Here is a 14,611-nt window from a genome sequence, read left to right on the forward strand (position 1 = left end):
TATCTGCACACTGAAGTCAAAACATAGAAGCTAAACATTGTCCTTTTCTGTTGGTCTAATAAAGAAACAGTAAAGGCGCTAACAGTGACTTTACTGTTTATTACTCTGTCATCTATGACAACTAAGACAAATTAGATCACAACTTAATACCAAAACAAATCTGTGTAAAAGAACTGCTGCTTTGTTTGTCTGTTTACGACCCGAACAGAAGCAACTGTAAGCAACTAAAACCAGAAGGTCAGAGCAGAAAAAGAGCTGCTCTTATCTGTCCAGTACTAAAATACTTACTTTAGAAAGTAAGTAGCTGTAGTCAGGAATTTAACATTTTTCAAAAGTGCTTTCCCACAAGGCACCAACAGCAGTCATGAGATTAAAACCCGAAGCAAGTCTACGCACAGCAGAGAACCAAACACATACAGAAGCAGAAGACCTTGGCAACATGTACAACAGCCACTATTATCCATGTCCTGTTCTCCTGTGAATGGGGTTGTTTTGTTGGATGTCCACAGTATCCATATCTGGTATTAAGAGCTCAGTATATAACAACATATTTCAGTATGTTTCTCATATATGAGCAGAACACCAGACTCTACTAGTCCCTGTGCTCTCTATCCTGCTATAGTATCTTGCACAATTGACCCCAAAATCTAGAAATGACACCTCCTGCGGGTAAGTAACGACATTCAAAGTGGTTAAAATCTCAAATGTCTGCAGCAGCCACATCCAAACACGCTGATATCTTGTCAGAAACCCGAGCTGACAGGTGTTTTGTCCGCTGGGACTGATCATGTCCTGTCATGAGTTCTGCAGCGGGCCACGCCAGCAGGACCTCAGTTCAGTGGAGGGAATCGCTGCACAGTGCAGAGTCGCCCCCGCTCTACTCATCTCACAGGACGTCTTGAAACACTCCCTTGCTGTGGCTTTGGACTGCTTCCCTGAGAACTGGGCAAACTAGTTTAATTCCACATGATAAGTCCTTGCTTTTAACCAGCATTTGATTTGAAGCTAATCTTGGCTCTTAGAGACCGACTTTACATTTGAGCAGCTGCAGTGTCGTCCTGACGTGTCTTAACAAGATGCAGCAATCGTAAGCAGCACAATCTAAACTTCTTTGCAGGCGCTATAAAGGTTTGATTGGTGGTTGGTGGTTACACCATGTGACATGGCAGTAGTGATGCTGATAGTTATGAACCAGAAGGCCTGAGGGTTTTCATGCACACTGTGTGCATGAATGGAGAAAACCATCAGTTCTTTTCAATGCAGAGCTGATTCAGAAAAACATGTTTTAAAGTTGAAAATTGTATTATCTGAATTTCATGTGACGATCCAAAAAGAGCGCTGCAGATCATGTCTTTAAAACATTTCAGTAAAACAAACAAACAAAACAAATATGTAAAAAATGTGTGATCATCTAAGGTACTGTAATCAGAAGGTGAGTGGGTGGATGAAAAGTGAGACATGAAACAGAGGCGGGTCCGTGAATGTCAGGTCTACCTGTCGCAGAGGTGAAGCAGAAATAGCAGGAGTGTAGTGAGCAGGCAGGTTGACAGGGGAAGGACTTTTAGGAAGAGTCGGGTATTGTGTCTAAAAGGAAAGAGAGAGGGACGAGGAAACAGAAAAGAAAAGCATGTGAAAAAAGTCCTCGTGGATATCTTGTGGCAGAGAGAGGGCAAAACATATCGACACGGGCAAAACCAGAGAAAAGAAAAGGCAGCAACAGAAAACCAAAGGTAAGAAACTTTGCTTTCATTACAAAGACAACATTTCACAGTAGAGAGGCACCACAGCTGAGCAGATGAGTAGTATAATACATTTATTGTTCCACTGGAAAGCACCCTGCCTCTGGTTCACGTCTTTAAAAGAACATGTGTGTGATTATGTACACATATAATAAATCCATCTGTATACTCAAATATTGACTTTGGCAACAGCATTAAATCATCAGTCAGACTATTGCAGATATACAGAAGAACCAACTAAGCACTGATTTGGTGATTTGCAGGTTAAAACATCTAGATATCTAGACTAGGGTTTGGTTGGTTCACATTTGTGCTTCACACTGAAATAAAGGCATTTAAATTCTTCAACCAAAGTTTGTCTGATTTGAATCTTAATGTCTAGTCAGTGCCTAAGCTCAGCTCAGCTCAGCTCAGCCTAGCTGTTGACCCTGGACTGCAGTGGTCAAACAGCTGAACACATCTTGAGTAAAATCCTAAACTCAACCTGTGCTGGTTTTCAGAGCTGGCAGAAACTACGTTCCTTGATGTTTGTCTGAGAACCAACAGAGCGATACAGACCTGAATTTCTTCCTCTGACACTGGCAGGTCTCTGGAGTACTGCAGGAACTGAGCCACGTAGGTCATGATGGACTTCTCATCTGGGTCTCGAACGTCCACATCTGCATCCACATCACAGTCCTCCATGATCAGTCTCACACTAATGCCAAAGGTTTAGACTAACGCACGAGCAAGCGAGGTGGAGTTTAATACTGGAATCTGAAAAATGGAGGTGGAACTTTTCTGTCCTCAAAACATCCGTCTGGCAAAAGTCTAATAAACTAACAGGCAGCGTAGAAACAAGCGAGTGTTTTATATGAGACTGAAGCAAACAAGCAGCAAGTGAGTCAGCAGACTGTGGGATCATCATCCCAGTCACCCTCGGGCTCAGTGGGTATGGCTCAGTTACACTCTGCACTCACTTACAAAGATTCACATGGCACCACATCCATTACTGCTCTGCAAGAATCTCAGTGGGAAAAACTAGATGAATCATATTTGGAAAAGAGAGTTTGATTGTTTACAGCACTTAAAAAGGCACGAGGGTTACGCTACGCTACGCTGTGACAAAACACCAACACAGAGCTTTCATGGAAGCAAGTATAACCGAGTGCAGCTGCAGTAAATTGATTGTGGACGGCTAACAAATCACAGAAAAGTGGAACACGTGGCCAATCCGCCTGAGACTGCATTGTGTCACCCAAATGTTTGTCAAAATGTTTCTCCATCAACGTGATAATTTCCTGTTTGAGTGAAATAAAGCTGAATCAGTCACCATCAGGATCCAGCAGTCTGGGGATCCGCAGCTCTCTCTCTGCGATGCGAAAGGCCTCCTCCAGGTTCTGCCTGTTGCTTCTGGTTCTGGCTTTGGACAGATCCACCAGCTCAGGCCGCAGAGCATACAGGATCGCCAGGAAGACCACTCCACTCCTCCAGCTAGCTTTGAAGTCTTTCACATTTAATGAACAGCCAGCTCTGAGGGAAACAAACCATCTTATTACTATTATAGTACAGACGGTCGTACTGATCAGGTTTTGGTCTTCAGCCCAGACCAGAACATGACCCAGAGGGCCCTGTGTGAATATACATCACTCCATGCATCTTATAACTGTTGCCTCAGCTGGAGGTGTTTCAAGGTTTTGACAAGCCAATATGTCAATGTATCCCCATGTAAACCCTACGCATAACGCATGCTGATCTATGTTTACTCATTAAACCATTAAGTTAACCAGGCGCTCACTTGTGGCACTGTTCCCGGACCCAGAGCAGCAGGGCCTTCTTGGCAGAAACCCTAAAACGCTTGTGCAGTGGCGAGCCTCTGGGGGGAACGGGGCTGCTGCTGGTCGAGCGGCTCGACAGGGTGGAACGTGAGTCCAGAGTGGCCAAAGACTCCATCGACGACTGACGGGAGCTGAACGAGAGGCCGCTGGCCAACTCCTCAATCTACGAGAAGCACCAACATACAGATCCTGTATGACATTTTCTGCATTCATATTTAATTATATAACGGGACATCCCTGGCTTACTTGAAAATGTCGTTAATTGTAGCATTCCAAATAATTTGGTCTATATTCTGTGAAACTGACTCCAGGGAAATGCACCCAGATCTAATTATGGTCTTAAAAATGAATTATAAAAGTACAGGAAATTAGATTTTAACTCCAGGAAGCCTGAAGATCCATGAAGTTTTATCTTGATGAGTTCAAAAGTAGAACAGAGAGATCAAAGTGGGAAAAAAAAAAACAAGATGAAAGAAAACACATTAAACTCACATGATACTGTAGAATGATTGTCCATATGAGGCCCAGGATGATGGACGGTTTCCCATCAATAATGTCAGGAATGTTTATATTGACTAGTTTGATCTGCAGAGAGTGCAGGACATTATGTGATATAACAGTCTGTCAGACAGGTGATGAAGCAGTTAGCTAATCATACATTACACATAATGTAATGGTGTGCAGAGTGCATCATCCCTGTGGTTTTGCCAACATGAGTAGTTCAGTTTCATGGCTGGTGATTACACTTGGCTGACGGTTAAGAGTTCAGTCTGACATTTACCGATTTCTTCTTCAGAAAGGAGAGGGCTTTCTCGATGTTGCTCCTGTGCTGAAACATTCCCCTGCCTCTCTCCCGACTCTGCAAAACACAACCAGAGTGTCGGTCCAAGTCGGTTCATTAAACCTGTCGGCTGTCGTCGCTTTTGGAAGCATGTTAGCAGCTGAACTGAGAAGGGACTCACGAGGCGCTGGCCGCTCATCACCTCCAGCAGGTCCAACAGTTTGGAGCCATCACGGAAATCATTGAAGAGATCCACGACCACACATGGCGGCCTCCGCTGTCACAACACACACACACACACACACACGTTTAATTTACAGTTTACATTTGTAGCTCTGAAGAGGAAAGAAGAAGACATTTGTAGTGGTGTGAACACTTCTACAACAAAGAGTGACGAATGCAGGAACATTCTGTGTTTATGAGGCTTGGGCTCCAGCTGAAGGATGACTTGGTCCTTGTGACATCCAGTAACACGTGGGGGTCAGCTGGAATCAAGGCTGTGTGTTAAGTTTCTGAGAAGCTGACATTTGGAGATGAGAAATCTTCTTCATACAGTGATGATTATCGTAGTTGTAAGTAGCATTAAGTTACAAGGCACACACGCCAAAGACACGTTTGAGGGATTATCATCACTGTGACTAACACTAATAATGCTTAATGCTTTTCTGTCTTCTTAAACTGAGTTATTAAGCAGGTGAGTGGCAGCAAAACATTGTTTTTCCTTTTAAAGCCATAATTAGGAAAAAACTAATATGTAAACAAATGTACTTCCTTGCACACATGTGAAAAGTTCCACGGTGAAAATGTTTTCCTGGAATAACTTCTCAACATTTGGTGACCATCCCAGCAGGAGTGACTGACTTGTGTATCCCATGTGATTGACAGGATGTGATTGACAGGATGTGTTACGGTTGTTTGGATCTGTTCACATATTGATCCTTGGAAGTTTGTGTTTTGCCTTTTTGTGTCTCATCTTACTCCTGAATAAATATATTATTTATCAGATTTATACTATTTTTTGCTCTTGTTTCTTTTCTTTCTTTGTTTGCTGCTTCTTCTACTATAATTGTACATATTTTTCAATCCTGGTGCTTTGTTTCTTGACTGGACATTACTTTATCTGAGTGCTGCCATTGTAAGGCACACAATATTTGTCCTTAAAGGTCCATATAACGAACAATTAAAAAAAGAAGCTCCATAGTTGCCTTTAAATGACACAAAACAATAAGCTCTCACTAGTCAGGAAAGAAGAACCAGCACCTTTCTCCTAAAGGATTTATCATCAGCTTACCTCCACCACAAAATAACCTTCACTTAAATGTTCCCCATACTAACACATCAGCAAGTTAGGACTTTCCAAAGTGGACATAGAGCATTATGGGGGACACTACTGACATGTGACAGAAGGTACTGTTGCAGTGTGAGCTCTAATGTGAACAACCGCCAAAGGATTAACAATTATCTCCACCTTTCGCTTTATTGGCAGAGTCCCCATGCAGTCTAGCAGTGAGCCCTGAGCTGGGTGCACGTCGGGTGGGCAGATCATGGGGGTGTGGAGTGGAGTGGAGGGTGGAGGGAAGGGGCGGGCGGTGGCCGTCTGTTGCTGTCTGTCTGTGTGCCGTGAACCTTGCTCCTCAAAGCTATATTTATGTTTGCAGTTCCCTCCTCCGCCCCACTCTCCTCCACCGTCACATTCACTGCTGACCTCCAACGTGAGGCGCACGGAGAGCCGACAGCCTGCTGCCGACTCGTGTTAGGAGGCAGTATGAGAACAAAACGGTGACCTTTTGCAAAAACGCCGTCTCGAAAAGGCCAAATTCAGGCCATGTTGGCTTTACCGTAAACACAGGCAGCTGACTGGGAAAGATAGTGTCGCCTCATTTAGATCTATCAGGGAGGTCAGAGGTCAGAGGCACAGCTCACCTTGCCCAGCTGAGCGTTGACCCAGTTGGTGAAAGTCTTCTTCTGAATCTGTTCTTGTTCCACTGTTGAAGAAGAAGAACACACAACATCAAATACAATGTTTACCATCACATCAAAACAGTACATCACAGGTAAGAGACATTTAAATCTTAAGGTCAAAATGCTGCACAGAAACATTCATGTTGAGTCAGATGGATTCTGTATTGTTGGAGGTTAACTGCAGCACCTTGAGATATAAGGAGACTGGACAACATTGTGCTTCCAGAAAAGTGACCGAAATGGTCATCTATCCAAGACCCCTTAAGTTTTACTGCCTAGATTTAACCAGACGTCAACCAGACGTCAACCAGCATCCACATCTTTAGTTTTAATTTCTCCAGCCCTTCCTCACACCGAAAATAATAACAGCAAGATTTTCAAGGAGGGGGGGAACAACCCATGTTTACACAGGTGACCTCTAGTAGCCCTTGTAGCAAAGAGGGAAGTCAGGTGATGTATAAACAAAGCCTATGAGGGGAGAAGGTGGAGGTAGATAGACGGGTCAGACAGAGCAGTGCCACCCAGGGGGGGGCGCTGTCAGTGTCCTGTGCCAAACCAAGACTGTAGTCTGTTGTGTACATAATCTAATATCACTTCCATGTTTACCATATTTATTTCAACCCAAACGTCGTAAGCCGACGTCACACACGTGATGCAACTGAAGTTATTTGCCTGCTTGTGGCTGATCCCCATTCGTTCTGTAGAGGGTTACTGGAGATCGACTTATTTTGTCATTTTGATATGTTGGATTTCTCATTTCAGGTACGATACGTTGTCAGCTTTAACCACAAACATAGTCTGCTTAAAAATCAACACCCATCTTTGCACATTGCAAACATATAAAAACCTCAACGTGCTTGTAGCAGTAAACTGTAGTTCTTCTGGAGACACCAGTCAACCAGTGTTTGTGCCATCAGCTCCTTGTTTATTTGATTGATGCCCTTAGAATAGTTCATGTTTGCTCAGTATAATCACGAAGTTGTCATTGTTCTCACCATGTCAGTGTGTTATTCAGTTTAATAGCAGGCAGGATTTGTACACCTATTGTGAAATTAGCCAGGTGCTTATAATTATAATAACTTTGCCTTTTAAAACAGGTCATTACTGTAGGTAACACCCAGGGTTTGGCCAGTCAGTTTGGAAAAGCGTGGGGATAATAATCACAAACACAGTTATCTTGTCTGTGTGCTGCCTGAACAAGCAGAGAGCCTCAGAACGATAATGAAAGCCACAGAAACTGATTCAGCAAAAACAAAACACCCAAACATCCCACATTGATTCTTTTAAGTAAACCTGTATAGATTTCTTTTAAAAGTACTTTGAAATACGACTACAAGTTGTCAGTTATACATCTGCAACACATTTTTTAAGTCCTTAAGGTAGAAAAGGAGCTGGGGTGCAGTTTGGGATAAAGGAGCAAGTGCATGTCTTGGAATGCCTTTAAAGGAAACTGTAATATAAAATATGAGCATCAATAGAAAACAGCATTACAGCAATCTGAGACAGTTTACAGAAAGATTCCTGCACTCAGATGATATAATACTAGTGTGAGTACCAACAGACTTGGTCAGTAACTGTCCACCACTCACCACTGTAAGGCTCAAGGAAGTCATTCAGGTCAGCGACAGTGTGAAGAGTCTCACATATAATCTGGTCCTCAATCTCCATCGTCTTCATACAGTCACTTTACCGACTTATCGAACATCTCAGAGCTGTTCCACTTTCCAATATTCTCAGATTAAAACCTGTATATCCAAAAACGATCTATTCTTCTGCAAGACTTCAAATAACAAGTAACTTTAAACTGCACAAAAATGGCTGTAAAATCTGTAAAAGTAAAAACCAACACCGGCGATGTGGTCGGAGCTATGAAAGATATATTCCAAAACCTTCTGTCACTAATCTTTTTCCTCCTTCCCTCATCATTTAAACCTTCAATACTTTAACGCAGGTCGAGCTGAACTTTAATCCACCAGTTTCTCAGGTCATTTCGTTCGCTATAAACCTAGCGGTCCGTTCTTGTCAGGCTTCTTCAGGCTGTCTGGTCCTATGAGATGCATTAACGCACAGCTTACAGGCTATTTTCTATCTTAATAAGTTTGACAGCAGGCCACCTCTGGCATCACTTCACTTCCAGTCTAATCTTAATCATAGAGAGCCCCCCATGATGACTCAGAAATCCTGTTATAATTTATCCAGTATCATCAAACAAAGATATGTTAGAAGGGGAGAAGTTGCTTCTCTTCAGCCAGTGTGACCCTCTGAGCTGGACACATGCACTGCTCATCAATAGTCTTCAAACCAAAAACATGACCAACAACTTCAAGAGTTTCTGGCTGGCAAGTCAAGAGGATGAAGAAAGCGGAGAGCTGTGACACACTTGAGAGTTTGCCAGGAGATCTATTTTAAACAAACCCTTTTGGTCACTTTGAATCCAGTGCCAGAGTGCTTCCATTTTAGAGGCTATCTGGGCTCCTGAGATGAATTCCTGCTATCAAAGCACAAAGATCGACAATTTATAAGCGCAACTAAATCTTTCTAATGACCACGTTATCCAAGAAATGATTCATTACTTCTCAGATCTTCATCGGAGCTCTAACATCAGGTTCTGGATGTGAAACTATAATTCATGGTCATCATAAGCCAGAGTGTCTAAAACCGTAAACGTAATCCCATAAAATCTGTGATTATGGACATTTTCAGACTTCAGATTAACTCCTCTGTAGAACACGACACAATCCACAGGTTGACAGGCACCACCCTGGATGGAAAAATACCAACTCATCACTAAACAATAGTTCAGAGGAAATTAAATCCAGTCAAAGAAAAGTGACTGAAACCAAGTGAGAGAGAGGGAAAAGAGATCCAGTAACATTCACACAGTTCTTTATATCACGAGTTTGAAAAGTCTTGTATCTTTGACGTTGCTTTCGGTTTATCAAGTTGATCTTTGTGCACTGCATCCATCGCAGCCTTGTTTGTGGTCGTAACTCTAAAGACTTTCTAAAACCTCAACTGACACTGGAAAATTATGGGATTGTGCTCGTTGAGAGGCGTTAAAACACGCCGCTGGACGAATGGCTCTTATTGGTGGCATCCTCTGATGTGAGCCGTGTAGAGATGACGACGTGGCCGACAAAGGATGTTTTAGACGTGTTTAGACAGTTAAACACAGCTGAGCTCTGTCTTCAGGTGCTCTACTCATTCATTATTCATTAATTCATTATCTATAACTCTTGTCCTCAGAGGGCCACGGGGCATTGGGTGAAAGGACATGGCGCCAGTCGATGGCTGACACGTAGAGACAGACACTATTCACGCTCATGTTCGCACCTACGGGCAATTTAGAGTCACCAATTAACCTCACCTGCATGTCTTCGGGATGCAGGAAGGATTATTTGACACACGCTCCCACAAGTCGACTGACTGCTACAATCCCTGCACTGATATGGGCGACAAAACAAGCGGATATTTTCAGGTCCAAAACCTTCCCTGGTCTTAAAAACAAACTTTACTTTGAAAGAGAGAGAAGCCTGTACTCGATTTATGACATACCTGCTGAATACTAACTGCTGAATAGACAAATGATGGCTCTGAGCAAAGCTTCTTTTCCCTCATTCTAGATTGACATCTTCCATATGACGAACAGATGTTGAACCTTTTACCGCTTGTGTGTACAGCTGCACATCTACTGTTCTACTGCGGTCCCACTAGGATACACATCTTTATATCCAGTATAACGTTGTTCCTTTCCACTAGATCCTACACAGTTAGTTCTGTTCTGTACTCACTAACATAGAGACAAATACGAAACTCACCCATGATGGGATCAGTCGTGCTGATTCAGCAGGGAATGTTACCAGGTCAGCAAACCATAGCGCACATCCACTCATATCAATCTGCTCTGTCCAGTAAACATATACTTTGCTGCGGATCCTTTGCAATGTGGGGAAAAACAGATATGACATGAGTTTGAGAGTAATTCTTGTCTAACCAGCTAACAGTCTACATTTCCCGCCTGCAGGGAAGCAGGTGAGATCGGCTGGGCTCCTCCTCCTCCGCTTTCAAATCTGACTCACAGAGGCTTCAAGCCTGCCCAAACAAGACCTGCAACAGGCGAGTCCTCCTGCACAATACAGACGACTTCAAATCAGCGGTACGCAATTAGATTTCTCACCAAACCAAATCTGAGTGTGGTTAAGACATGTAAACAGCTGCTGTCGGTAAATTATGACTTTGCGCTCCAATCATTAGCACTGACATCAGTTACCAGTTTCACTCTTCAAACAGTGCATTGCATCATACATAGTGAACGGATGGCATTGACACTTGTTTTGGGTAATGATCCTCAGTGTTATCAGTGCTGTATTACTTTGCTCTGTGTGCTACAGACATTAGAAATCATTTTGATTAGCATTTATCAAGTTACGCTCCCCCTGTGAACTACAAGTTGGTTCTGTCCAATTGTGCTCTTTTGCAGGAGGAGAGCACATCAGGATGCACATAGCCATTCACCATCTCACAGCTGATACTGAACTCAGACACTGAGGTGTATAGGTTTGAACCAATATGAGTGGCTGTTTGATTTATGTATGATTAGACAGTAATTAGACGGATTAAAAAGACTACTGCTATTAGGAGGATGACTGTGTACCTTTTTATGTTGTTATGTTGAATATCTCTTCGTACTTGCTTCCTCCATCTTCCCTCATCATAAAATAAACAGGAAGTTACGATGTTTAACTGGTGTTTGCTGATTTTACATTTACTTTATTTTCTCTCTCTCTTTTCTTCATAGATGTTTTTTGTGATACATGTGAAATTCTAATAAATAATAGAAGTTTTACAAAAAGATGACTCTGTTCGTGTTATTGTGTGTTACTCACATACGGTGTTGGATCCAAACGGACTCTTTAAAACACCAAAGTCACAATAACACAAACAAAACTAACCGATGGAGGCAGCGGAAGACTCCTACGTTCTGCAAAGGCAAAACGATTTTAGAAATTGAGTCTAGTGGCTTAAAAGACATAACATCTGTTTGTGGTTAAACCAAAAGGATCTTCCAGGTCTCTCTCTGTAGGGATCCTTTCCATGATGCTGTCACACACTTAGAAGAACAATCTGAGCCTGTCAGTGGATCAAACAAGCAGTTTTAGTGGACCTACTGATCTACTGGACCAGTTCCAACACTTTTGGAATCTATCAGTCATTTAGACACCAAAATATGTCAAAGTAGGGCCATGGTTTAAAAATATCTAAATTATCCTTTAAGAGCTCATGTGCTTTTAAATATTTTGCTATTTTCAATGTATTTCATGCATTCCTACTGTATGAATGTTTTAGTTATTCTGCTATGTTTGCATCATGGACTACTATAAATTGTAGTTCTTTTTATACACTGAAGCATGTATAGAGGAAAAGCCCGATGATACTGATGATGACGATGGGTATTATTGGAGCGGTTTCACCTGATACAACCCAATGAAAAGGTATTTGAAGTGGAATAGGAGTCATAAAGTCTACATGAACCATCACATGCTTGACCCCTAAATGAGCCATGTCGCCACATCCTTCTCAGGCGCTTTTGTGCAACAACTTTGAGCCTTCAAAATATTTTGACATGGTTGAAAACTTTATAAGCATCACATAATAGAACCAAATTGCATGCACTCTGTACAAGGAGGTATTCTTCCTAACCCTGCAAACATTCACAAACTGTTATGAGCTTTTTTTACTGGCATTCTTTCATTATTACCACTTCACAAGGTGGCTTGTCATGGGGGCATTAGGCTTACATCATGCCACATTGTAGCAGTAGGAAATTGCATGGCTGGAGAGTTTACAAGATAAAAAACACCGCGCTCTAAATGTGGAGGGGGAAGTCATGTGCTAAAAATGATTCAGTGGAGAACCTTGTTAAGAGTGGACCCAAAGTGAGGTGGACGGATGGAGAGACAAAGGCAGACCGGCAACAAGATATCAGGAAAATGTGGGAAAACGTGGGCAGAGAGGAATTAACATCCTGAAACAATAAACGTAATTAATATACGATGTGAGAGTGAATGAGGAATGATGTGGACAGCCTCAGAGTCGACCTTTAACCTCACCTCCTTCACCGACTGACCACTTTACCAACCAAACCAAAAAGGCTGAAATGTGACACACTGTGAGCTCCAGGAAAATGCAATCAAAACAGTAAGACGTTGCAATCCAGACGCATAAGATCATCTCGTTCTGGGCGATACGTTCTGCAGACCCGACCAGGAGCTTTTCCTCCAGACAGCACTAGCTGATTAATAGCTAGATTCTCACAAAATGTAATTATTATATCCATAAAGATATATCTGTCCCAAGGTAAATATTCACTAGATACCCAGCAGTATGTGAATTAGTATATATATAATATATATATAAGTAAATAAAATCACCTCCACATTTACCAGCTTCAGCATTAAAGTAATGAACACATATAATTCAATAATATCACATACATTATTCTAAAATGGGCCATTCTGCAAGTAACGTTTGCATCTCTTCCACTTCTGATCATCGGAGGGGTATGTTCGTTTCATTTGGCTGAATCTGTTTTTGTAAAATGGAGAATTCAGTGACAAGTTCTTTAGTTTTTTCAGTCAAAGTCCAGTCAAAGCCTGAAAGTGGTCCATCTATAATTGATATAAAACTGAGAGAAGCAAAAGTTAGGACAATGTCCTTAAACAATTAATAAATAATGAGTTATCAGAACTTTCTGTCAACAGACAGAACTTGTAGATTCAGTGCTCATACAAACAGATAACATCAAGTTTCAAATGAAAAGTTTAAAAAAAATAGAGATCAAACACAAAATCCTTCAGATGAAGTGACACCCCCACTGAAACCATCTCGTAATACTGAGAAGTGAATATAAACAGTGAATCGTGGCGGCACTGAGAAAGCGATCAAATGACCGCGGTGCATCACAGCTTTGGTTCAAATGTTCCAAAACGCCCTGGGAGACGACGGCGTAATGAGCGAGCAGCGTTTATTATCTCCTCCACCTTCCTGCTCTCTCCCTCCGGACGGCTCTTTGCAATATGACTCATGTCTCTCTGAGAGCAGGAGTTCGGTTTCAGCAGATTAAACCGAGCGTGACCTCAAAAAAAGTGACAGAAGGGAAACAGGACAGAGCCAGCAGCGGACTGAGACGGAGTCATCGCACTGCTCCCCTGAGTGAAGCCCATAACTCAGGCTCAGTAGTTATTATGTTGCTGCAGTAACCAAGATAAAACACTGAAATCAAGACACAGGGCTTTTCTTTTTACAGTTGCATGACCTCAGACTTTTCTCAGTGTGGACAGAGACCAGAAACAACTTTTACTCAGTTTAGCTCAAATGCTTTCTGAAGAGAATCACCAATCTAAAGAAAGCACCACGGTTGCTGTAATAAGCCAAAACCGAGAGCATAACTAAGTATTCAAAGCATAGAAATACCTGCAAATCATAAACAATAGAGTAAAACCCACTCGACCGTAACATTGCACTGCAAGCTTTGCTAGAGATGGAGGGAGACTGACCCTGCAGCAGCATGTGGACGTTGTCGATGTCCAGGGGGATGGGCCCCCTCTCCACCTCAACATCTCTGGAGTAGAAGTCTGACGACATACTTTCTCATCCGCAGCCTCCCGGCAGCATGGCACCGCTCTGAAACACAGTATTTAAAAAAAAAAACAGTGAAGTACAACACTAGTGCATCTCTGCAGGCCTGAAGGTTTGATGCAACTGTGTTGGAAGCTTTGATCCTTGCTGCCATAATTAGGACTGCAAACATCTCCAACATTGCTCCATAGTACATAGTGTAAACAGGACAATAGGGGCGTAGAACCATCGTGATGATACGCTGCATTTAATAAAAGTGTTCACGTGTTCAGACCATTATTTTACTGTGTAAAAGTGGATGTAGCTTTCAGGTCTGAAAAGTGAAGCTGATGCTGAAGAGCCGCATTCTTTCTAATGGCCATCACTGGCTCCAAACAGAAGTCTGATTGTATGGAGGTCCGTCAGAAAGTAAGCCGACTTCTCGCTTGTTTTATTAGTTCAGTAAACACTTTCCTAATGGACCTTCAATAAAGTATGATGCTCATATAATCAATGATGCTACCATTTAGAGTAAACTACACCATAAACTCCCTTCTGACCGACCTTTTTGGAAAGAACCTCACTTCTGGCTCCAAAAACACAAGACGAAGCAAAGATGGCGACGGCCATAAAGCCAAAATGAAGGCTTCAAAATGGCGGTCCACAAGCCAATGGGCGACGTCATGGTCCACTTC

At 42.3% G+C, this 14,611-nt stretch overlaps 1 protein-coding gene across 1 annotated transcript in view; it reads right to left on the reverse strand.

The window, feature by feature from the left end:
* Positions 1-13,943, reverse strand: part of syne2b (spectrin repeat containing, nuclear envelope 2b) — a 116,318-nt gene extending 102,375 nt beyond the window's left edge. Inside the window, exons 1-9 of the mRNA XM_070842460.1 lie at positions 13,856-13,943; positions 6,261-6,322; positions 4,519-4,614; positions 4,338-4,415; positions 4,049-4,141; positions 3,517-3,719; positions 3,052-3,251; positions 2,298-2,398; positions 1,495-1,584 (exon numbers count right to left, since the gene is read on the reverse strand). Coding sequence (XP_070698561.1) covers positions 1,495-1,584; positions 2,298-2,398; positions 3,052-3,251; positions 3,517-3,719; positions 4,049-4,141; positions 4,338-4,415; positions 4,519-4,614; positions 6,261-6,322; positions 13,856-13,943 — 1,011 coding nt within the window. The remainder of the gene's footprint in view (positions 1-1,494; positions 1,585-2,297; positions 2,399-3,051; positions 3,252-3,516; positions 3,720-4,048; positions 4,142-4,337; positions 4,416-4,518; positions 4,615-6,260; positions 6,323-13,855) is intronic.
* Between the last annotated feature and the right edge of the window lie 668 nt (positions 13,944-14,611).

Source organism: Pempheris klunzingeri, chromosome 13 (genome assembly GCF_042242105.1).
Source record: "Pempheris klunzingeri isolate RE-2024b chromosome 13, fPemKlu1.hap1, whole genome shotgun sequence".
In the NCBI taxonomy this organism is placed as follows: Eukaryota; Metazoa; Chordata; class Actinopteri; order Acropomatiformes; family Pempheridae; genus Pempheris; species Pempheris klunzingeri.